This window comes from Hemiscyllium ocellatum, chromosome 3 (genome assembly GCF_020745735.1).
Source record: "Hemiscyllium ocellatum isolate sHemOce1 chromosome 3, sHemOce1.pat.X.cur, whole genome shotgun sequence".
Lineage (NCBI taxonomy): Eukaryota > Metazoa > Chordata > Chondrichthyes > Orectolobiformes > Hemiscylliidae > Hemiscyllium > Hemiscyllium ocellatum.
This window is the reverse complement of record NC_083403.1, coordinates 145,232,315-145,255,524: the sequence shown is the minus strand read 5'-3', so window position 1 is coordinate 145,255,524 and position 23,210 is coordinate 145,232,315. Positions and strand designations below refer to the sequence as shown.

Genomic DNA, 23,210 nt, shown 5'->3' with positions numbered 1-23,210 from the left:
AATTAGAGGGGAAGGTGTGTGGGGGAGCCAGGGGAAGGGTTTGTGGAAGAAAGTGTACACATTTTCAAATTTCAAACTGTTATACTAACTCAGGAGTGAAAGAGAAATTTATTCATCCCCTCAGACCTGATTGTAGAAAAATATACTGTTTCAACACATTTATTCAAGACTTCTGGTATTTGACACAATTTTACTTTTAAAATACTCTGCAATCTGTGTGGAACTTGATCAAAGTGTTGATTCCACACAGCTTTTTCCCATTGTCACCATACCCAATTCCAGACCATGTGTTTTGCAGGATTTAACATTTGAATGGCCTTCCCAATAGCTATATCATAATCTGCATGATAGCAGAGAAAGATAAGCAAGCTCAGTGCAAAGCAAAATGGCAAAGGACAAGTTACATTTGTATTTCAACAATTTTGAGATGTTAAGTTCACATTACATGAAGAAATAGCTGAATTCATATTACAAAGGCTAAAAGGCCTTCACACCATCCCCATGATGTGCTGAATATTTGTGTTCTAGATAATTTCTAATCAACCTGTTCAGAGATGCTATGACACATGTCGAGCAAGTGGGATTTAAATGTAGGCCTCCTGACCCTGAGGAAGGGAAGGATACTATCACTGCACCAAAAGAGCCCAATACTTGCATTTTAGAATGAGCTGCATCCCCAAAACAAACTTGTACAGGATCAAATACAATAACAACATCAACCTGACAAGATGAAAAAGTTGCCCAGTTTGCCCGTCCTTACAATGCAGGACAAATCCAATTATCAACCCATCAGTCCACTTTGAATTATCAGCAATGTAATAGAAAGTATGGTCAATGGTGCTCAGGTAACACTCCACAATAAGCTGCTCACCTAGCATTCTGCTAGGCACTCTGAACTTCAGCCTTCATTACAGCCCTGGTCAAAACACTGATTAAAAAGTCCAGATGTGAAGGAAGAGCCAGGCTTGACAAGCCAGAAAGTGAGCAAAAGTGGCTTAAGGGAATGACATAAAATATAAAATGGGAAATGGGGGAAAGCTCTGCACTGTTTGAACTCCTACTAGCACAAAGATAGGCGGTTGTTACTGGAGGTCAATCCTCTCAACTCCAGGAAATTGCTGTTGATGTTTCTCTTGGCAGTGCCGAGGTTCCACAATTTTCAGTTGCTTAATTAATGATCTGGGGAAGGGCATATGTTTAGAAGTGGGCAAGCTTGCATGTGATTGCACAATATCCAAAACCCTTCGCAAATCTTCACAATGAAGCAGTTTATATCCAACTGTAGCAAAGCCTGAAACAATGCAAGTGGCAAGTGACGTCCCCTTGAAATTCAATAATATTAGCATCAAGGAGACCTAGGTAGCCGAGAGATTACATGCTAATAATCCACTGTGCCCTGCACAGGAAAGTTTAAATCTCTGATGCTCTAGTACTAAGGATATATCCCTACCTTTATTTCAGAAAGTCTGTACTTAAGTTGTACCAGTTTCAGAAGTCTGTTGTAACACATCTAAAAATAATGACCTTGAACGTTTTGTTTTCATGCTAACTTACATACTTATCAACAACCTGAGCTACAAAATCCTAAAATCAATATTTTTAGATGCTAGTGATTTAAAAGTATCCATCACCATCGTTGAATCTGCTCTGAGGCAGTGAGGTTGTGGTAATGGAATGGAACAACTAATCCAGAGGCCTACCCTAATACTCTGTAGCACACAAGTTGACACCTACCACAGTTGTTGGTTGTGCATAAATTAATAAACCTGGAATTAAAAGCTAGTCTAGTGGTGACCATTCTCAATTATCATAAAAATCCATGTGGTTCAGGAATGTCCTGCAAGAGGAGCAATCCGCCATCCTTACCTGGTTTGGTCTGCATGACTCCACACCTACAACAATATGGTTGACTCTTAACCACCCTCCGAGATGGCCTCAGAAACCTCTCAGCTCAAAAGTAATTTGGGATTGGCAATAAATACTGACCTTGCCATTAACACCCACACACAGCATGGAAACAGACCCTTTGGTCCAACTCATCCATGCCGCCCAGGCATTCTAACCCAATCTTGTCCCATTTGCCAGCACTTGGCCCATATCCCTCTGAATCCTTCCTATTCACTTGCCTTTTAAATGCTGGATTGTACCAGCCTCCACCATTTCCTCTGGTAGCTCATTTCATACACTACCCTCTGCGTGGGAAACGTTCCCCCATTTATATCTTTCTCCTCTCACTCTGAACCTATGCCCTCTAATTCTGAACTCCCCCACCAAGAAAAAGACCTGGTCTGTTATCCATGCCCCTTATGATTTTATAAAAACCTTATAAAAAAAGGTCACCTCTCAGCCTCTGACACTTCAGGGAAAACAGCCCTAGCCTTTTCAGTCTCTCCCTTTAGCTCAAATCCTCCAACTCCAGCAGCATCCTTGTACATCTTTTCTGAACCCTCCCAAGTTTCACAACACCTTCCAATAGAAAGGACACCAGAACTGAACACAATATTCCAAATTTGGCCTAACCAATGTCCTGTATAGCTACAACAAGACCTCCTAACCCCTGTACTCAATACTCTGACCAATAAAGGAAAACATACCAAACGTCGTCTTCACAATCCCAGCTACCTGCGACTCTACTTTAAAGAAGCTATGAACTTGCACTCCAAGGTCTTTTGTTGAGCAACACTCTCTAGGACCTTACCATTAAGTTCTGCTGATTTGCTTTTCCAAAATGCAGCATCTCACATTTATCTAAATTAAACTCCATCTGAGACTCCTCAGCCCACTGGCCCATCTGATCAAGATCCCATTGTAATCTGACCACTACATCTTCAATTTTGGTGTTCTCTGTAAACTTACTAACTAAATCTCCTTTGTTCACATCCAAATCATTTACATAAATGAAGAGTAGTAAACTCAGCATCGAAAATGTATTACACCACTGGTCACAGGCCTCCAGTCCGAAAAGCAACCCTCCACCACCTTCAATTCAATTCTGTATCCAAACGGCTACTTCTCTCTGTATTCCATGAAAACTAACCTTGCTAACCAGTCTCCCATGAGGAACTTTGTCGAATGGAAAAGCACAGCAGGTCAGGCAGCATCCAAGGAACAGGAAATTCGACGTTTCTGGCATAAGCCCTTCATCAGGATGGGCATCAACATTCCTGATGAAGGGCTTATGCCCGAAACGCCGAATTTCCTGTTCCTTGGATGCTGCCTGACCTGCTGTGCTTTTCCAGCAACACATTTTCATCTCTGATCTCCAGCATCTGCAGACCTCACTTTTTCCTTGAACCTTGTCGAATGCCTTACCAAATCTCATATAGATCTCTCCACCCTCTCAGGTCACAATCCACACTCTTGATGAAGGGCTCTTGCCTGAAATGTCTATTCTCTTACTTCTCAGATGCTACCTGAGCTGCTGTGCTTTTCCAGCACCATACATTCAACTCCATATAGATCACTTCTACTGCTCTGCCCTCATCATTCCTCTTCGTTAATTCGAGAAACTCAACCAAGCTTGACAGACATGATTTCTAGTGTCTACCCTGCTGTTGTTAGAAGACTGAATGGACTCTCAGACTCTTAACATTCGCCTGTACCTGTGGTTTTGCCGCTGTTTACCTATTACTTACTATCTATGCTACTTAACTCTGTGATCTGCCTGTATTGCTCGCAAGACAAAGCTTTTCAATGTGCCTCAGTATGTGACAATAAATTCAATTCAAAGCCATGCTGACTATCCCATATCAGTCCTTGCCTTTCCAAATACATGTAAATCCTATCCCTCAGAATTCCCTGCCACGTCTTTACTATTCCCCCAAACCTCCCCCTCACTGAGGATGAACATTTAGTCCGCAAAGGCCTCACCTTCATCCTGCCACACTCAATGAGTCAGACACGCATCACAACTTTAAACATTTCCTCTGCCACCTCCGCGCCCGCTTTTTCAATTAAATCTCCCGCTCCAAAGAACCTCTTCTGTCACCATTCCCCACACCTCCGTCCAAGGTCTCAAAGGGATCCTTCCACTTCTGAAAAGATTTACCGGTACCTCTACCAAATGTCATCTACTGTTGTACCCGATGTGGTCTCCTCTACATCAGGGAGACAGGACACCTACTTGTGGATCATTTCAGAGACCATCTCTGGGACATCCATACCAACCAATCGCACCGCCTCATGGCTGAACACTTCACATGCAGGTTGTGTACCTCCTCCATCGCCAAACCCTTACCACCTGACCCTGGAGAAAGAACACCTCATCTTCTGCCTTGGGACCCTACAACCACAGCGGATCAATGTGAATTTCACCAGTTTACTCATTTTCCCTCCCCCCACATTATCCCAGTTCCAAGCCTCCAACTTGGCACCGCCCTCATGACCTGTCCATTACCTTTACCATATATTCACTCCACCCTCCTCTCCGATCTATCATCTCCTCACTCACCTTCATCTACTTAACGCATTCTGAGCTACCTTATCCCTCAACTCCACTCCAATCCCATTTAACTCTCAGCTCCCCTGCCCAGAAGCCTCATTCCTGAAGGGCTTATGCCTGAAATATCAATTCTCCTGCTCCTCTGACACTGCCTGACCTGCTGTGCTTTTCCAGCCCGACACTCTTGACTCTAATATCCAGCATCTGCAGTCCTCACTTTCTCCTCAGGATTCCCTCCAACAACTTTCCCACCACCAATGTCAGGCTCACTGGTTTATCATTTCCAGCCTTTTCCTCACCATCTTTCTTAAACAGTGGTATCACATTAGCCACCCTCCAGTCTTCCGGCACCTCACCTGTGACTATCAGTGATACAAATATCTCAGTAAGGGACCTACTCCCCTAGCTTCCCAGAGCTCTAGCGCACTCCTGATCAGGACCTGGATATTTATCCACTTTTATGCACTTCAAGACACCCACAGCACCTCCACCTCTGTAATATGGACATTTTTCAAGATGTCCTACAAATAACACTTAACATTCTGCAGCTAACCGCTGACTACAAACTAGGCTGGGACAATTACAGAATTCTGGAGGCTGAAAATTGTGTGGTTTCACATTTTGACTCTGCAAAGCCTGAGCACTGTCCACATGGCACACATTAGGATTACAATGGTATACTTCCCAACTACCTGGGTAAGTGTAAGTGCAACAACACTCAAGCAGCACTAACTGCACAAAAGAAACTTCATTCACACACACCTGTTTCCACACTGTTGGGATTCTATGAGGACAATTATGAAGAAGTTCAAGTGCAGCATTAATGGACTGCATGGGCTGGTTAGATTCACTGACCTGTTCCTGGGCTGCAAATCCAGTATAAAACATGAAGTCATCCATTTTGGTAGGAATAACAGTAAAAGAATTGCAGCATTCTGCTGTGCAGAGGGACCTGGGTATCCTTGCGCATAAATTGCAGAAGGTTGGTTTGCAGGTGCAACAGATAACTAAGGCAAATGGAATTTTGTCCATCATCGCTCAAGGGATTGAGTTTAAAAACAGGGAGGTTATGTTACAGCTGTGTAGGGTGCTGGTGAGGCCACACCTGGAGCACTGCATGCAGTTTTGGTCTCCTTACTTGAGAAAGGATGTACTGGCACTAGAGGGGGTGGAGAAGAAGTTCACTAGGTTGATTCCAGAGCTGTGAGGGTTGGCTTATGAGGGGAGACTGAGTAGACTGGGATTATATTCATTGGAATTTAGAAGAATGAGGGGGAATCTTATTGAAACATATAAAATTATGAACTGAAGAGATAAGGTAGAAGCAGGGAGGTTGTTTTCACTGGTGGGTGAAACTAGAACAAGTGGGCATATCTCAAAGTTAGGGGGAGCAGATTTAGGACTGAATGGAGGAGGAACTTCTTCACAAAAAGGATTGTGAATCTGTAGAATTCCCTTCCCAGTGAAGCTGTTGAAGTTTCCTCATTAAACGTTTTTAAAACCAAGATAGATAACTGTTAATTCCTTTACTGGTCAAAACGTTATGGTAAGAGCATGGGTAAGTGGAACTGAGTCCACAAAAAGATCAACCATTATCTTATTGAAATGCACAGCAGCTTCGAAAGCCAGATGGCCTACTCCTACTACATTAATGCCATATTCTCAAATCCTCTAATTGGACATACACATCCATAAATTAAAAGGGAGGAAATTAGACTCAACTTCTGGTACAACTGGATATTTGTCTGCGATACTAGTAGATAAGTTCAAGTGAGGTAATACCAAAGTCCGTTGGTTTTTGTCTAATCTCATGACTAAATGACCACTTGGATGATGGGCTCAGAGCACTTGACTTCTCTCCAAAGAATTGTAATAGTTCTTTGGAAAAGGGGAAGAAACAAACTGACGCGAAAACACCACTCACCTCTGCAAAAATGTTCATGAAATGCTCAGTTATTGCTGTCTCTACTTATTACAATTCCATTAGCAAACATCTGCCACAAAGCTAATCCAAAATTCTGTTTAACAAAAGCTTCAGCACAGAAGTCACATTAACTCAGAAAAATGGATTATCATTCCATATAATAGGTATCACACAGTTTAAAAAGCTTACAAATAAATAAAACTAAAGATAGAAATATCGCAAAAAGTGAAACATACTGGCATAGTTTTATCATCTTACAAGAATCACCAGCCCCAAATATCAAGCACAACATTAAACGCATTTTAGGCTGAATGGCAATATTTTAAAATTCTGGTCACCTACACATGACAGAACTAAAAATTAACCATTGGCACAAATGACAAAGCAAATTAAATCAGAAATTATTTTGAAATTCACAAACTACAAACTTTATCCTGGCAACATGGTCAGGTACAACTTGACGTGGCTGATGATTTCTCCAAACTGCAATTTAAATTGGATCATAATAAATGGAGAGAGAATTGGACAGTCCCAAAATAACAATGGACTCAAAAAAAATCTCAACTACCTACACGTGCATTAAGAACAAAACAACAGAATGCTTAAAACACAAATACTGGTGTAAAGTGGTACTTAACAGCAATTCAATCATATAGAGCTTCTTACTCTATTTCAAGCAGTTTAATATTTCCTCAAGTTTAATTAGCAATTTCAACATTCCAATTTCAAATGACTTTAATTAATTGCCTTTAGTATTTCTTGATTTACCAGCATAATATGGGTAAATATACAAGCCAACAGTACTCTATTTTCCCAAGATTCAGTAACATAACAGTAAACATCTAGAAATATTTTATTGACAATTTTAGTAATTAGAAGTATTAAACTACAGTCTCCCGTGCAGGAATGGACTGCTAATGAGATTTATTCAATTCTGTGTTGGTCATCACAAGGTTTACAAATGATCCCAAAGAACTGTACATAAAGGCTAAGCACCACTATATTAGGCAACAGCCCATCAGCGTAAACAAATAACTGATTACATTGGTTACTTTGTATATTCCCTTATGTTCAGTGTGGGATAAAAAAATTAGGGTGAAAGCAATGTACAATACAAGAGGACTGTGGTCAATATATTAGAAACATAACCATTTCAGTATTGCCAAAGATTTAAAATTGGTTTTATCAATTTGAAAAGCACTGACCAATCCAGAAAAGGCTGTAAATGTACCGCTTGAAACATACATTTCATGTCCAAATGACATTACATAACCTGTAATCCCCACATTTAAATTTCTCATCTATTTCAAATGGAAAGCAGCTTTTCAAAAATGTTAAAACCATACTGCTTAAAAAAATCCCAAGAGCGTTTAAGCAGAAACCACCACCTGAAGGGTACAGAAAGAAAGTGACAAAAAATTGCAATGAAGTGACAAGAAAACACATTTGGCTATTTGGAAGCTGCACAGCATATAGCAAAGCTTAACAAAACTGAACTGTTAGTGGCTGAGAAAACACGGATTACCAACAGGCCAATCACATGATACCTACTGTGATATGCCAATGTTGGTAGCAGTCAAAAGAACATGTTTCAGGTTGCAGAACTGCTAACTCATCAGGATACAGTCTACTATCTTTAAGAAATTAACTGAAAGACAGTTATCCCACAGAATTTTCGTTGGTGGCCCAAATTATGGAAAATTGCACATTTAAAGAAATGAGAACCACATCACCCTAAATAAAAAAAGTAGTACTATTACATGCATTCATAAATTTCCAATTTTCTCCTCAATAGCATAAAAACCAAGTCTGCATAAACAGCAAATATTGACCAAGAAATACTGGAGTTTACCACAAAAACTTGTGTTCAGACATTGGCAGCTATAATGCATTAATATCACAGCAAGTAGATATTAAAACAGCCAAGTCTGAAAAATGGTCTTCTGCCTCTGCAGCCGTTCAGTTACGCCTGTTTTCAAATAAGGCACAAGACAAAATTAATCCAACCTATAAAGGAAAGCAGTCTACACGGGTGTCTCATATCCCACTTTTTGCACAAATGTACAAATTAAGAAGTACATTATACACAAGAGAAAATTCCACTGTTGTACAAAAATTTGTTAATTCTAACTTTTATTCTTATACAATTTGCTGAGTTGAAACCATTGTTACTTTGATAATGAATTTTAACTATAATACAACCAAATGTAGTGAGTTGAGCACGCACATTTAAAATGAGACAATAAGTCACAGACATGATTTTATACAGGTTTTCAAAATTGTGTGTGTCAAGCAGGCAAGATGTAAGGGTAATGAGAATTTTGTTTGTTTTAATGGGAAATAACATTTTAGATATAATGAATAAAGTGGATTTTCACATAGCGTTCAGCTACAGCATTTCTTCAGTCCTGTTCCACCACCTGCAGTGCTGATATCTACATTTTCCCTATCGGGTTCTTTTACAGGGGTCTGCAGAATAAAAACAAAAAAAAAATGAATAAAAGGAACCTTTTAAAGGAGTCATCTTGAACCATGCAGATCATATTACACTGAAAATCTGACCTAGACTATACACAATACCTCACACTCAAACATGAGATAAATACAGTTCAACAATGCAGTTTGCTTCATCTTAATTAATACAGAGATCTTTGACAGTTCATCCAATGTAGCAGCCATTTGGTTTAAAGTTAAGAAGAATATGACTCCATTTGTCTACTTGGAAATTCATTATCAAGACTTATCATCATTCGAAGAATTCACATTAAATCAGTAATAAAATGAACAGCTTGAACCATAGTAAATTCTTCAAGGATCAGGCAGGGCTTCAAAGAGTTACAAGATAGCCAAGACGTAACTGAAGAATGGACTTGAGGAGAGCTAGAAGAGGGCATGAAAAAGCTTCAGTGGGTAGGATTAAGGAAAACTCCAGTGCATTCTACACTTATGTGAGGAACAAGAGGGTGGTCAGAGTGAGGGTAGGACTGATTCTTCTAAATTTATTTTCAAGCAATATTCTTGAATGATCAAATCTGTAATCCTAATGATCTTAAATATCCTACTAAAATTAATAATATTCCTTCTCCTTAGGCCATAAAGTTAAAAATTTTCCCACCTGTGGTCAGTAAGGATCTATATACTGCAGTCTCTCTCTGCACTACACCTATTGTTTAAATGTTTCTCGAGTTAATAACAAGAATAAAATGCAATATTTAGGTGTATTGTGGACACTAGTTTCTCTAACAAATACTTGACAGTTGAAGCTACTTGTGTTCAACACTTATGGTTCTTTGAATGCTGCTCTGCATATCTTAAAAGTAATGAGGATCTAACTTCCACTCGATTGCCAATTCTGCCAAATTGTTTTACATAGCAGGGTAAGGTTAAATAGGTGGAGGAACGGCATTGCCAATCAGGGATAGTATCGCAGCTGCAGAAAGGGAGATTGAAGAGGTGGGCTTGTCTGTCTACAGAGTCAGTATGGGTGGATGTCAGAAACAGGAAAGAAGCAGTCACTTTATTAGGAGTCTTCCACTGGACCCCCAATAGCAACAGACACACTGAGGAGCAGATTGGGAGGCAGTTTTTGGAAGTGTGCAGAACTAACAGGGTTTGTGTCATGGGTGATTTTAACTTCCCTAATATTAATTGGAAGTCTACTTAGTTCAAATAGTTTTGGATGGAGCAGTGTTTTTTCAGGTGTGTCCAAGAAAGTTTCCTGATGCAATATGTAGATAGGCCAACTAGACTAGAGGCCATATTGGACATGGTGCTTGGCAACGAACCATTGCAGGGGTCTGACCTCTTGGTGGGAATGCATTTTGGTGATGGTGATCACAACTCCCTGACCTTTACCATAGTCATGGAGAGGGATAGGTGCAGATGGTATGGGCAAGAATTAATTGGGGGATGAGGGATTACATTGCTATTAGGCAGGAACTGAGGCATCTAAATTGGGAACAGAGGTTCTCGGGAAATGCATAACAAATCTGGAGGGTGTTTAGGAAGCACCTGCTGATAGGACTGGACAGGCTTATCCCACTGGCAAGGAGGGAATGATAGATCGGAAGAACCTTGGATGACAAGGAATGTGGAACGTCTCGTCAAGAAGGAGAAGGAAGCTTATTTAAGGTTGAGGCGGCAAGGATTAGACAGGACTTGAAAGAGTTACAAGGTAGCCAAGACGGAACTGAAGCATGGACTTGAGGAGAGCTAGAAGAGGGCATGAAAAAGCATCAGTGGGTAGGATTAAGGAAAACTCTAGTGCGTCCTACACTTATGTGAGGAACAAGAGGGTGGTCAGAGTGAGGGTAGGATTGATTAGAATAGCAGAGAGAACCTGCGCTTGGAGTCAGAGGAAGCAGGGGAGGTCCTCACTTAATAATTTACTTCAGTATTCACTACTGAGAGGGACCTTGTCATTTCTGAGGACAGCGTGAAACAGACTATTATGTTCGAACAGGTTGATGTTAGGAAGGAAGATGTGCTGAAAAGCTTGCAAAATGTAAGGATAGATAAATCCCCTGGGCCAGACAGGGTATACTCTAGATTACACCAGGAAGTGAAGCAAGAGATTGCTGTGCCTTTGGTGATGATCTTTGCTTCCTCACTGTCCACTGGAGCTGTACCAGATGACTCGAGGGTGGCAAATGTTACTCCCTTATTCAAAAAAGGGAATAGGGATAATCCTGGGAATTACAAGCCAGTCTGAAATCGGTGGTGGGCAAATTATTGGAGAGGATTCTGAGAGACAGGATTTATAATTACTTGGAAAAAAAAACACACAGTCCGATTGGAGAAACTCAGCATGGCTTTGAGAGGGGCAGGTCATGCCTCATAAGCCTTACTGAATTCTTTGAGGATGTGACAAAACACACTGATGAAAGTACAGCAGTGGATGTGGTATACAGATTTCAGCAAAGTGTTTGATAAGGCTCCCCCTGGCAGGTTCATTTTGGAAAGTGAGGAGGCATGGGATACAGGGAAGCCTTTGTGCCTGGCTACAGAATTGGTTGGCCCATAGAAGACAGAGGGTGGTGATAGATGGAAAGGATTCAGCCTGGAGCTCGATGGCCTGTGACATTCTTCGGATCAGTTCTGGGACCTCTGCTCTGTGTGATTTTTATGAATGACTTGGACGAGGAAGTGGGAAGGTGGGTTAATAAGTTTGCTGATGACATGAAGGTTGGAAGAGTTGTGGATAGTGTGGAAGGCTGTTGTAGGTTGCAATGAGACATTGACAGGATGCATAAATGGCAGTTGAAGTTGAACCTGGAAAAGTGTGAAGTCATTCACTTTGGAAGATTGAACTTGAATGCAGAATACAGGGTTAAAGGCAGGGTTCTGGGTAGTGTGGAGGAACAGAGGGATCTTGGGGTCCATGGCCATAGATCCTTCAAAGCTGCTACCAGAGATAGGGTTGTTAAGAAGGCATTAGATGTGTTGGCTTTCATTAGCAGGGGGGATTGAGTTGAAGAGCCGTGAGATAAACTGCAGCTTATAAAGTCCTGATAAAAGAACACTTGGAATATTCCCTGTTCACTTCTGGTTGCTTCATTATTGAAAAGATGTGGAAGCTTTAGAGGGGATGCACAGGAGATCTACCAGGATGCTGCCTGGACAAGAGGACATGTCTTACAAAGAAAGGTTGAGGGAGTTAAGGCTTCTCTCACTGGACTGAAGAAGGATAAGAGGTGACTTGATAGAGGTGTACAAGATATTGAGAGGCATAGACAGAGTGGACATACAGAAAATCTTTCCCATGGCTGAAATGTCTATCACGAGGGGGGCATAATTTTTAAAGGTAACTGGAGGAAAGTTTGGGAAGATGTCAGAGGTAGGTTCTTTACACAGGTGGGTGTGGAATGCACTGCCAGCAACGGTCATAGAGTCAGATACATTTAACTGACTCTTGGATAGGCACATGGAAGTTCGTACAATGAAGGCTATGTAGGTTAGTCGCATCTTAGAGTGGGAGAAGAGACTGGCACAACATCGAGGACCGAAGGGCCTCTACTGTGCGATACTGTTTTATGTTCTATAATCAAATGAGAAGCTCCCTGAACCAATGCAATACACAGTTAATACAACACAGTTGCATTAAAAGGTACTTTTAAGAGTGGTAATTAAATGTAGTTTTATTACCAAAGCAAAAATCACAAGGAAGTTTTGTGTACCATGAAAACTTTTGAAAAGTTATGTCCACCAACTCATAGAAACCCAAACTTTAATTTAAAAAAACACTGAAAATGTTTACAATAAAATATAATATTGAGCAAATTTCATTTGTACATAGTTGTCAGTAAAGTAACAAATGTAAAACTTTCAATAACCTGATTTCTTACTATGTCTACAAACAAGCTGAATTTCAACACACAGTCTTTTCAATCTGTCATGCATTGGTGGAATAATCAGAAACTTATGCTCATTGTTTTGACCTGCAGGCACAGCTAATTTTGCAGTCTAGACCAAGTTCCAGAGCAAATTTTTCAAACCTCTTTTACAAACCTGAAGTTTGTAGAAACTGTGTGCTTGGCACACTTACATTTAAAATTTCCAATGTTTACATTGGTTTAGTTGATTTTATTCAAATCTCTGTATAAATTAACAGGCATTTGATAGTAGTATTGCCACAACCAATACTTACAATTCTAGAACTGTCAGAAATAGAGGAGATCAAAATATTAATTGCTTAATAAGATTATGTGGACCATATAAATAAATCCTGAACTTTTAAACAAAAGACACTTTGTTGAGGAATGGAACAGTAGTGGTGCAAAAATCAGGAAACCTGCGTGAAGTGAAACACAAATCAGCTCATCAATAGTTACCTTTCGAAGTATGTCTTCTGCTAATGTGAGGAATGCTTTCTCAATGTTGATATTAGCTTTCGCACTTGTCTCGAAAAACCTAATCCCATGTTCTCTGGCAATCTAGAATGAAACATATTAGCCAAATCACATGGGATATTAAAGTATGCACTTTCATTGATATTAAGCCATCTTAAAATATTTTATTATGCATTTACACTTGACAAACTCAGCAATTATGGCAAGTATGAGATATGATGCAAAAAGGTACAACATGGCACAGATTCAACGATCAGTTGATATTATTAACAAGAGGTAAAGTTCAATTACTCTATTCATATCCGATTATAGGGTTATTTTACCCCAGAAGTCTCCATAAGCAAAACACCTGACAATTGTTTAGAAATTACTTCAATCATAATCACACAATGATAGATCTAAGTGTTGGCCCTGTAATTTTATTAAAACAGTATGGAAGACAGCATTTCCTGGTGTCATTCCAATTGGATACTTGGAACAAATTTTACTGTTCCACTGCCGTAACCCTATTTTAATTTCCAGATATCTCTTTCTGTCCCAGAGCAAGTAAGCTCATAAGCCTTAGATCATGAAGAATCATAGCATCTTCCTTCACAAGAGAGATATAATTGATTATATATAGCCTGAATAGTATCACACTCTATCCACGGGATAAGGTGAAATGACACACCTCCATGAATTACTACAGCTAGTATAAGAATTGAATCAGTGGTGTTGAACATTTTTTTCATTACTCCTTCGTGGAAAAAGACATCACTGGCTAGGCCAGCATTTACTGCCCATCCCTAATTGCCCAGAGGGCAGTTTAAAAGTCAACCACATTGCTGCAGGTCTGGAAACACATGTAGGCCAGACCAGGTAAGGATGGTAGACTCCTTTCCCTAAAGAACATTAGTGAACCAAATGGAATTTTCTGACAACAGACAATGAATTTATGGTCATCATTACACTCTTAATTACAGATTCTTTTCTCACTGAACTCAAGTTCCACCAACCGCAATGGCGGGATTCGAAGCCTGGTCCCCAGGACATTACTGGGGTCTCTGGATTAATGGCCCAGTAATAATATCACCACCAGGCTACTGCCTTCCATAAACGTTCCACTTCTTAAATATTGTTGGAGCTGCATTTATCCAGGCAAGTTGATAACATTTCATCAGACTCCTGACAGGTGCCTTAAATCTATTAGTAGTAGGAACAGGAGTAAGTTGTTTGGTCCCTCAAATCTGCTCCGCCATTCAATAGGGTGGTGGCTCGTCCTTGCAAATGGTGCTCAGACTTTGGACAATCAGGAGATGAGTTACTCACTATAGTATTCCCACTTCTGAACTGTTTATGTAGTTATTTATAAGGCTGGTTCAGTGCAGTTTCTGGTCAGTGGTAACCCAGAGGATTTTGATAGCAGGGGATCCAACAATGGCAATGGTCTCTTGTTGGAGAAGGTCACAATCTGGAGTTTGGGTGGCACAATATTAGACCCCATTCATCAACAAAAGCTTGAATGCTATCTGGGTCTTGCAGCATATGTAGATAGACCACTTTAACATCTGACAGATTTTTAATCGTCCTGAACAGTGTAATCAGCATCCTGACTATTGATCTTGTGATAGAGAAAAGGCCATTGATAAAGCAGCTGACAACGATTGGGACTAGGACACTATCCAGAGTGATCCCTGCAGTAGTATTCTGGGACTAAATTGATTGGTGTCCAACAACCAACTCCTTTTTCTTTTATAAAGGCATAGGCATAGCCATAAAAACAACTCATTGACCGAGTTAAAATTCAGCTTTTTTCCAGCACAGGTGGAGAGGCGAGGAAAGCAAAGCAAACAAAATGCTTCACACTTGTTTTAAAAAAAAACCACGTTGACAAACAAAGCATCCATCCTGCTCCAGTGTAACAGAGCACGCAGTTAATTAGTATCCAATCTTAAGCAGTTGAAAAGAGGCGCGGGGGGGGGGGGAGAAAAGAAAATGCATCAGAATGGATGCAAAAAGACAAAGTGAACACAATCCTGAAATCAGTACCATTTCTATTAGGAGTTCAGTAAAAATATTCATATATTTGTTTTAGGCCAGCAGTCTTTATAATTAATGGAGTCATTTAAATAAGATAATTTGTTCCAACACAAAAAACACAACAACCAATTTGCACACAATATGACTCAATAAACAGCAGCAAGATAGCAATAAGATGATATCTTGGTCTTAAAACATTTAGAGGTGCTACTTTAAAATTTGCAAGAGGTGATGGAAAGTGCCTTGGTTTAACACTGCATCATGAAGACAAAAATTCAAACTCTGTAGATGCAATACTAGTAAGATAACCAGCAAGCTAAAGGATCCTAGAAAGGATATAGATTTTATATGCCTGACAGGCATCCTTGCAGCCAAATTAAGTACGCAAAGGTGGTAACTGCAGTGTGTATTTCTGAGTTATGAATTAAAACAAAACAGCTTCAGCCAGCATCATGATTGAAGGCAGTACAGAGTGATTCCCCCAAGAACATACTAAATTGAAGCCATGCTCAATTTCCTGACAACACTTGCTCAGCCCATCAGTGCTTATGTTCTAATCATAAATGACCCTTCCACCTTCTCAACACCTCAACAGTCACAGTTAAACTGTATTCCAGCTTCTACTTTCAGCTAACATTTGATGTTTCTCCATTATAACATGCTGGACCTGCCTCTCGCCTGAGTAGGGTCACAGTTCAGAACTGTGGGTAGGAGGGGCATCCAGATCAAAAATACTTTTCTCCCAAGAGTACACAACTCGAAGCAGTAATTGATGGAAAAGTGACTTGAGAAAGGGAGCAAAGACGGTGAAACAGCCAAAAGAAAGTATGGAACAACACCCAAAATGCTTAAACAAAGACATGGGCAGGGAACAAACATGAGGGCTGTAAAAGGTCACGAAGGCCATATTTGGATTGGATGCTGTAAATTAAGCAAAGTAAGCATAAGCAAACTTAAAATCAGAGATTGAGGGGAAAGAAAAAAAAATCAGCATGCAGTGAGGGGTGGATAGGAAAGGAAATTTTAAAATCACTATTTATTTGGACTGCCTGCACAGAAATCTTAAAGTGGTTCTGGACGAATGTTTGCTCACTGAGCTGGAAGGTTCGCTTTTAGACATTTCATACCATATTAGGTAACATCAGTCAACCTTCGGTGAAGTATGGTGACAAAATGTTTGAAAACGAACCTTCCAGCTCGGTGAGCAAACTTACATCCAGAACCTCAACCCGAGCTACAAATCTTCTCAAAACTCATGATCTTAAAGTGGTATAAATTTTGAAATAAAGTAATCACTTCCAGTTATTTAAGTCGCTAGAGCAATGAGAGATTTAAAGAGTAATTACTTAAAAACTGAATTAAATACAATATTTGATCCATATTGCACGACTTCATAGAAATTAGGGAAATTCAATTGAAGAGAGCTCCAACCATGCAGTGTTTCTTTAGAAGCACTAAACATTTAGCATTTAGAAGCGTTCAAGAACGGCTTCTTGCCTGCTGTTGTTAGACTTCTGAATGAACCTCTTAAATATTAAATCTAATGTTGATCTTGCTTTTAGTGAACATCTTTGCAGATGTAACATTGAACAGAGCGAGGAATACAATCAACCTTCAATCTTGGTATGTTAGGAGCTGCCTGTACTACACGGAAAACAAAACATTTCATAACGCAAAATGGAGGACAGGTATTTTCAGACAGAAATTTTTAAAAATGGATACATTCCTGGGATGTTTCACATATTACCTATCAGTAAGTTGACAATGGCACAATCAGGGTTTTGAGCTGATGTACAGGCACGAAACACTAAATTGGGGAAAGTGCGAGATACATTACAAAGAAAGGAAATAATCGTGTCAAATATAAAATCACTGTTTATTTCATCAATTCAAAAAATGAATACTTCAAATGAAGAGGAAACTGTATAAAGTCAAAATCCCATAATAGTTTTCTTCCTAATATGTGCCTACTTATTATTTGTACCAAGACATGACAACCATTCTCTTCAATCAGAAACCTTTACAGCTTGATCTTAGGTAAAGTTATGGTCATGGACTTAAGCCCCCAAAGGTTTCAATGCAAGATGAAGAACTGAATGGAACATTGAAAATACAGGTCATTGTTGCAATGTAGAAAAACCGTAAACAATGAGCGTACTCAAAGGTCTGAGAAACGGCAAGATGAAGAACTGTTAGGTTTATTATTTTAGGTTTTGTGAGTTAAGCAATTAAACTTTAGCCAGGACACTGTCTCCATTTTTTGAAATGTGGCAGGCATCTCTTGTGGACTAAGAGGTGAAATGGGGTCTTGACTTAATACTTTAATGAAAACACAGCACCTCCGAGTGCATCATTTTCTCAGAACTGCAATGAAGTATCAGACTCCATTCAGGAGCATCAAGTCTATGAAGGAGGTCATGACACAGCCTTCCATGTCAGAAAGAAGTGTTACTAGAGCTAAAACCAATATTTCAAGAAGGAATGCAAAAGCAGGTGACATTCAACTAAATCATGTTAGATTGTGCAGATCTGTCTGTAGCCCTCAGATCCTGCAATTACACACTTTATCAAAGAATGGTTGTTGTAAAAGTCCATAAAGAACATTAATATATTCAAACAACAATATTGGACAAGCAATTACCTGCTCTCCTTTTGATTTTTGCACCACTCGCTTGTCTTCCATGTCACATTTGTTGCCTAGCAACATTCTCTCAACATCTTCATTTGCATGCTGAAAAATAGGTTTTGGTTGTCAGTTTACAAGTACTTTTCTAATTAAAGTCTGATTCAGCATATATCAACATCGCACCAAACAGTTGTCCATCCTGTAAATGAGCAAACTGTTTAAGGACTATTTGGCTTGCAAAGTCACTGAGGATTATTAAACCATCCATATTATTTTTCCAAATTCCCGAGCCCCCACATCTGGAAAAGAACAATTAAAGTTGCTACAACAGATTTAAATTACCATTTCTTCTCAATTAGAAGAGCAAATGAGGCAAAGGAAGTAAAGTCATACAATCATAGAGCCATACAGCATGGAAACATGCCCTTCAGCCCAACTTATCCATGCCAATCAGGTTTCTTAAACTAATCCCATTTGTTTGCGTGTTAGTTTTCAAAATGGTACTTGGATTCATTTGCACAACGAACCGTTTATTAACAATCTTTCCTCAATTATGTTTGGTGTCATAAACTAATTCTTATTTACATAGAAACATAGGAGATAGGAGCAGGCCACTCAATGCCTCAAAACTGTCGCATCATCCAATACGATTACAGCTGATCTTCGAGCTCAATACCTTAATCCTGCCCTCCTTCATATTCCTTGATGCTTCTAGCTACAGAAGCTATACATATTTACCTCCTTCTTGAAAACACAATAATTTGGTCTTAATGACTTCTGCGGCAGAGAATTCCACCGTCTCATCTCAGGCCTAAAAGGTTTGTCCCCGAAACTCCTTAAACTATGACCCTGGTTTTATGTACCACTGGTAACTTATTAGAATGAATTATTGATTAAATAAACCTAACAAATTGCTTCTTATGCTAAACTAAATACAGCTTCATATCTATATAACTGACAATATCATTGCCCTTTTCAAAGTTCAAATTTTGTTAATGGCCAGTGTAGGAGTAGAACCAGGAAAGTAGTAGTTTGCCCCTCCAATTTCAGTCCTAAAATTCTTTTGTTGGAGATCGCTAACATGGCATCTGTGTAACATGGCTGTTACTTGCTACTTATTAGGTTCCCTACAGTGTGGTAACAGGTCATTTGGCCCAACCAGTCCACACCTACCCTCCAAAACCACCCAGCCCCATTCCCCTACATTTACGCCTGACTCATGAACCAAACACTATGGGTAATTTAGCATTGCCAATTCACCTGACCTGCACATCATTTTGACTGAGAGGGGAAACCGGAGCACCTGGAGGAAACTTATGCAGACACGGGAGAATGCGCAGACTCCACACAGACAGTGGCCCAAGGTGGGAATAGATCCTGGGTCCCTGGCACTGTGAGGCAGCAATGCTAACCACTGAGCCACCGTGCCACCCAAGTGTAGGAGCTCAAGCGTTAATGTTCTTTAGATCTTTTACATGAAGGCACAGACTGTTGATGCGCAGAGCTGCCGACAGAACAAAATAATTCTACCCATATGACTAGGGAAAAAATATACTCAGTTGAAGGCAGTCAATCCTTTAGGGCACTGCTCAGTTATCCTGAAATCATGCCCTCCAACTAAGAAGAATAGTCTCCAACACCTGCCATTTTCCTTTATATTAGGTACAAGTTCAGCGATGAAAGAGAATTAAGAACAGTTCACTACATCTATTAACTTCCACTGACCTTAAATCTCATTTTACCTCCTTTGTGACAACAGTAGTCAATCTCAGTTCTGGAATTCAGCCCCTTCCCTCCAATTTTTGATCAGAAGATTCAAACATTTGTAAACCTCTGTCGTTAACTTTATCAATTCCACTCTTCCTAACATGCCAGTATTCCATTCAAATTCTACAACTCTTCTCACAAGTCGGCTTCACTTTCTGCCGAGCAAGTCACTGATATTGAATAGTCAAGATAACTTTTGTGCGAATGGACATGGATATTAAATTTTGGAATCACAAAATGTAGGAAAAGGGAACATGGGTTAATTTAATGCCACTATCAAGAACTTGTTTTAGTGATAATTACAGATAGTTCTGCTATATCGCATTAGTTCCATTCCTGTAACCCTGTGTTATAAGAAAATTGCATATTAGCAGCAGCATTTAAACTAATGGGGCCAGAATCACGTTAAAACTAATGCATGCTTTAAAAGTTTGCATTATAGAAAGTGTCCCCAATTCATCAATCATGTTATAGCGAATTCACATTAACTAAACACACTTTATAGCAGAACGACCTGTATACAAAACACATTTCTAAGATACTGCAGTGGAGGCAAAAAAACAACAAAAATGTTTGAAACGGATAGGAAAAATTTCTGGCTGTAACAGCTGCTCCTTTTTTTGAGGCATTTTAGGTGTTGGAGGTGCTTTCCTTCAATTCCAGGAGCAGCAATTACTGTTTCATATGCTGTTGCATTGTTTTGGGTTTCAGGAAAAAAAAAGTCAAAACAACAGCAGTTTTAAGAAGGGAGATGGACAGACAAAGGAAACACATGGTGAGGTCAGTGCGAGAGAGAACGTGAAACTGACACCAGTGAACCTGCACATTTACTGCTTTTGCTGTTTGAATTCATGTATCACTGGACATCGGAGTATGTCTGGGAAAATTAATAAACAGTGAAATTCACAACTGACCTTACAGGAACTGTTTGGGTGAAGTCACAGCACAGAAACAGATAAGTGAATAGTTTGAACCTGGAGCAGTGTTTTGTAGAGGAAAAAGATGGTGTTATTTTCTGCGTCTGTAGATTGTGAAGGAGCAAAAATGGCCTTTAGTAGAGTGATATGCGCTTCTTGTCAGACGTGGGAGTTGGAGAATTTACGGGTTACTGTGGATTGCATCTGCAATAAATGCGGTTGGTTGCAAATCCTATCAGATTGAATGGATCGGTTGGAGAGACAGTTAGAGACAATGAGGAATTTACAACAGCAACGGTATGTGATAGATGGCAGATTTGGAAGGGGTTGGGGGGGGAGAAGTCGCAGATACAGTCACATGGATAGATTAAATCCAGGAAAGGTAAACGAGGCAGGCAGTCAGTGCAGGAGTCTTCTGTGGCTATCCCCATTTCAAACAAGTATGCTGTTTTGGAAAATGTAGGGGGTGATGGATTCTCAGGGAAACATAGCACTAACAGCCAAGTTTCCGGTATGCAGATTGGCTCTAATGTAATGAGAGGTACGTCGGGTTCCAAGCTAACAATTGTGCTAGGAGACTCTCTAGTCTGAGGTACGGACAGACGTTTCTATGGCCAGTAGCGAAAAATCAGAATGGTGTGTTGCTCCCCTGGTGCCAGGATCAAGATATAGAGAGGCTGCTGAATGTTCTCAAGGGGGAAGAGGGGCCAGCAAAAGAACCAACAACATAGGAAGGGAAAAGGTGAAGATTCTGAAGGGAGATTAGAGAAAGTTAGGCAAGAATTTAAAAAGGAGATCCTCGAGAGCAATAATATCTGGATTACTCCCAGTGCGAGAAGCTAGTGAGGGCAGGTATAGGAGGATAGAGCAGATGAATGTATGGCTGAGAAGCTGGTGTATTGGAGAAGGTTTCATATTTTAGGATCATTGGAATCTCTTTAGGGTAGAAGTAGCCTGGACAAGGACGGACGGATTACACGTAAATTGGAAGGGGACTAATATGCTGGCACGGAGATTTGTTAGAGCTGCTCAAGAGGATTTAAACTAGTAAGGTTGGGGAAGGGGGGGGGGCGGGGGGAACGAGACTCTGGGAAATAGTGAGGAAAGCGATCAATCTGAGACTGGTACAGTTGAGAATAGAAGCGAGTCAAACAAACAGTCAGGGCAGGCAGGGACAAGGTAGGACTAATAAATTAAACTGCATTTATTTCAACACAAGGCGTCTAAAAAAGGGAAGACAGATGAACTCAGGGCATGGTTAGGAACATGGGACTGGGATATCATAGCAGTTACAGAAACATGGTTCAGGGATAGACAGGACTGGCAGCTTAAATGTTCCATGATACAAATGCTACAGGAAGGATAGAAAGGGAGGCGAGAGAGGAGGGGGAGTGACATTTTTGATAAGGGATAGCATTACAGCTATACTGAGGGAGGATATTCCCAGAAATACATCCAGGGAAGTTATTTAGGTGGAACTGAGAAATAAGAAAGGGATGATCACCTTATTGGGATTGTAATATAGACCCCCGAATAGTCAGAGGGAAATTGAGAAACCAATTTGTAAGGAGCGCTCAGCTATATCTAAGAGTAAAAGGGTGGTTATGATAGGGGATTATAACTTTCCAAACATAGATTGGGACTGCCATGGTGTTAAGAGTTTAGATGGAGAGGAATTTGTTAAGTGCATACAAGACAATTTTCTGATTCAGTATGTGAACATACCTACTAGAGAAGGTGCAAAACCAGACCTACTCTTGGGAAATAAGGTAGGGCAGGTGACTGAGTTGTCAGTGTGGGAGCACTTTGGGGCCAGCGATCATAATTCAAGTAGATTTAAAATAGTGTTGGGAAAGGATAGACCAGACCTAAATGTTGAAGTTCTAAATTGGAGAAAGGCCAATTTTGATGGTATTAGGCAAGAACTTTCAAAAACTGATTGGGGGCAAGTGTTCGCAGGAAAAGGCGGCTGGAAAATGGGAAGCCTTAAGAAAGGAGATAATGAAAATCCAGAGAAAGTATATTCCTGTCAGGGTGAAAGGAAAGGCTGGTAGGTATAGGGAATGCTGGATGACTAAAGAAATTGAGGGTTTGGTTAAGGAAAAGAAGGAAGCATATCTCAGGTATAGACAGGATAGATCAAGTGAATCCTTAGAAGAGTATAAAGGCAGTAGGAGTACACTTTCGAGGGAAGTCAGGAGGGCAAAAAGGGGACATGAGATAGCTTTGGCAAGTAGAGTTAAGAAGAATCCAAAAGGGTTTTCACAAATACATTACGGACAAAAGGGTAACTAGGGAGAGAATTTGGCTCCTCAAAGATCAGCAAGGCAGCTGCAGGAGATGGGGGAGTACTAAACGAGTATTCTGCATCAGCCTTTACGGTGGAAAAGGACATGGAAACTACAGAATGTAGGGAAATAGATGGTGACATCTTGAAAAACATCCATATTACAGAGGAAGAAGTGCTGGATGTCTTGAAATGCATGAAGATGGATAAATCCCCAGGACCTGATCAGGTGTCCCCTAGTACTCTGTGGGAAGCTAGAGAAGTGATTGCTGGGCCTCTTGCTGAGGTATCTGTACCATCGATAGTCACAGGTGAGGTGCCAGAAGACTGGAGACTGGTGCCACTGTTTAGGAAGGGTAGTAAGGACAAGCCAGGGAACTA

General features: G+C 40.2%; 1 protein-coding gene across 1 annotated transcript in view; it reads right to left on the bottom strand.

Moving 5' to 3' along the window:
• Positions 1 to 7,200: 7,200 nt before the first annotated feature.
• The window catches only part of rab10 (RAB10, member RAS oncogene family), an 82,708-nt gene continuing 66,698 nt past the window's right edge, over positions 7,201 to 23,210 (bottom strand). Inside the window, exons 4-6 of the mRNA XM_060854291.1 lie at positions 17,874 to 17,963; positions 13,196 to 13,297; positions 7,201 to 8,834 (exon numbers count right to left, since the gene is read on the bottom strand). Coding sequence (XP_060710274.1) covers positions 8,751 to 8,834; positions 13,196 to 13,297; positions 17,874 to 17,963 — 276 coding nt within the window. The 3' untranslated portion in view covers positions 7,201 to 8,750. The remainder of the gene's footprint in view (positions 8,835 to 13,195; positions 13,298 to 17,873; positions 17,964 to 23,210) is intronic.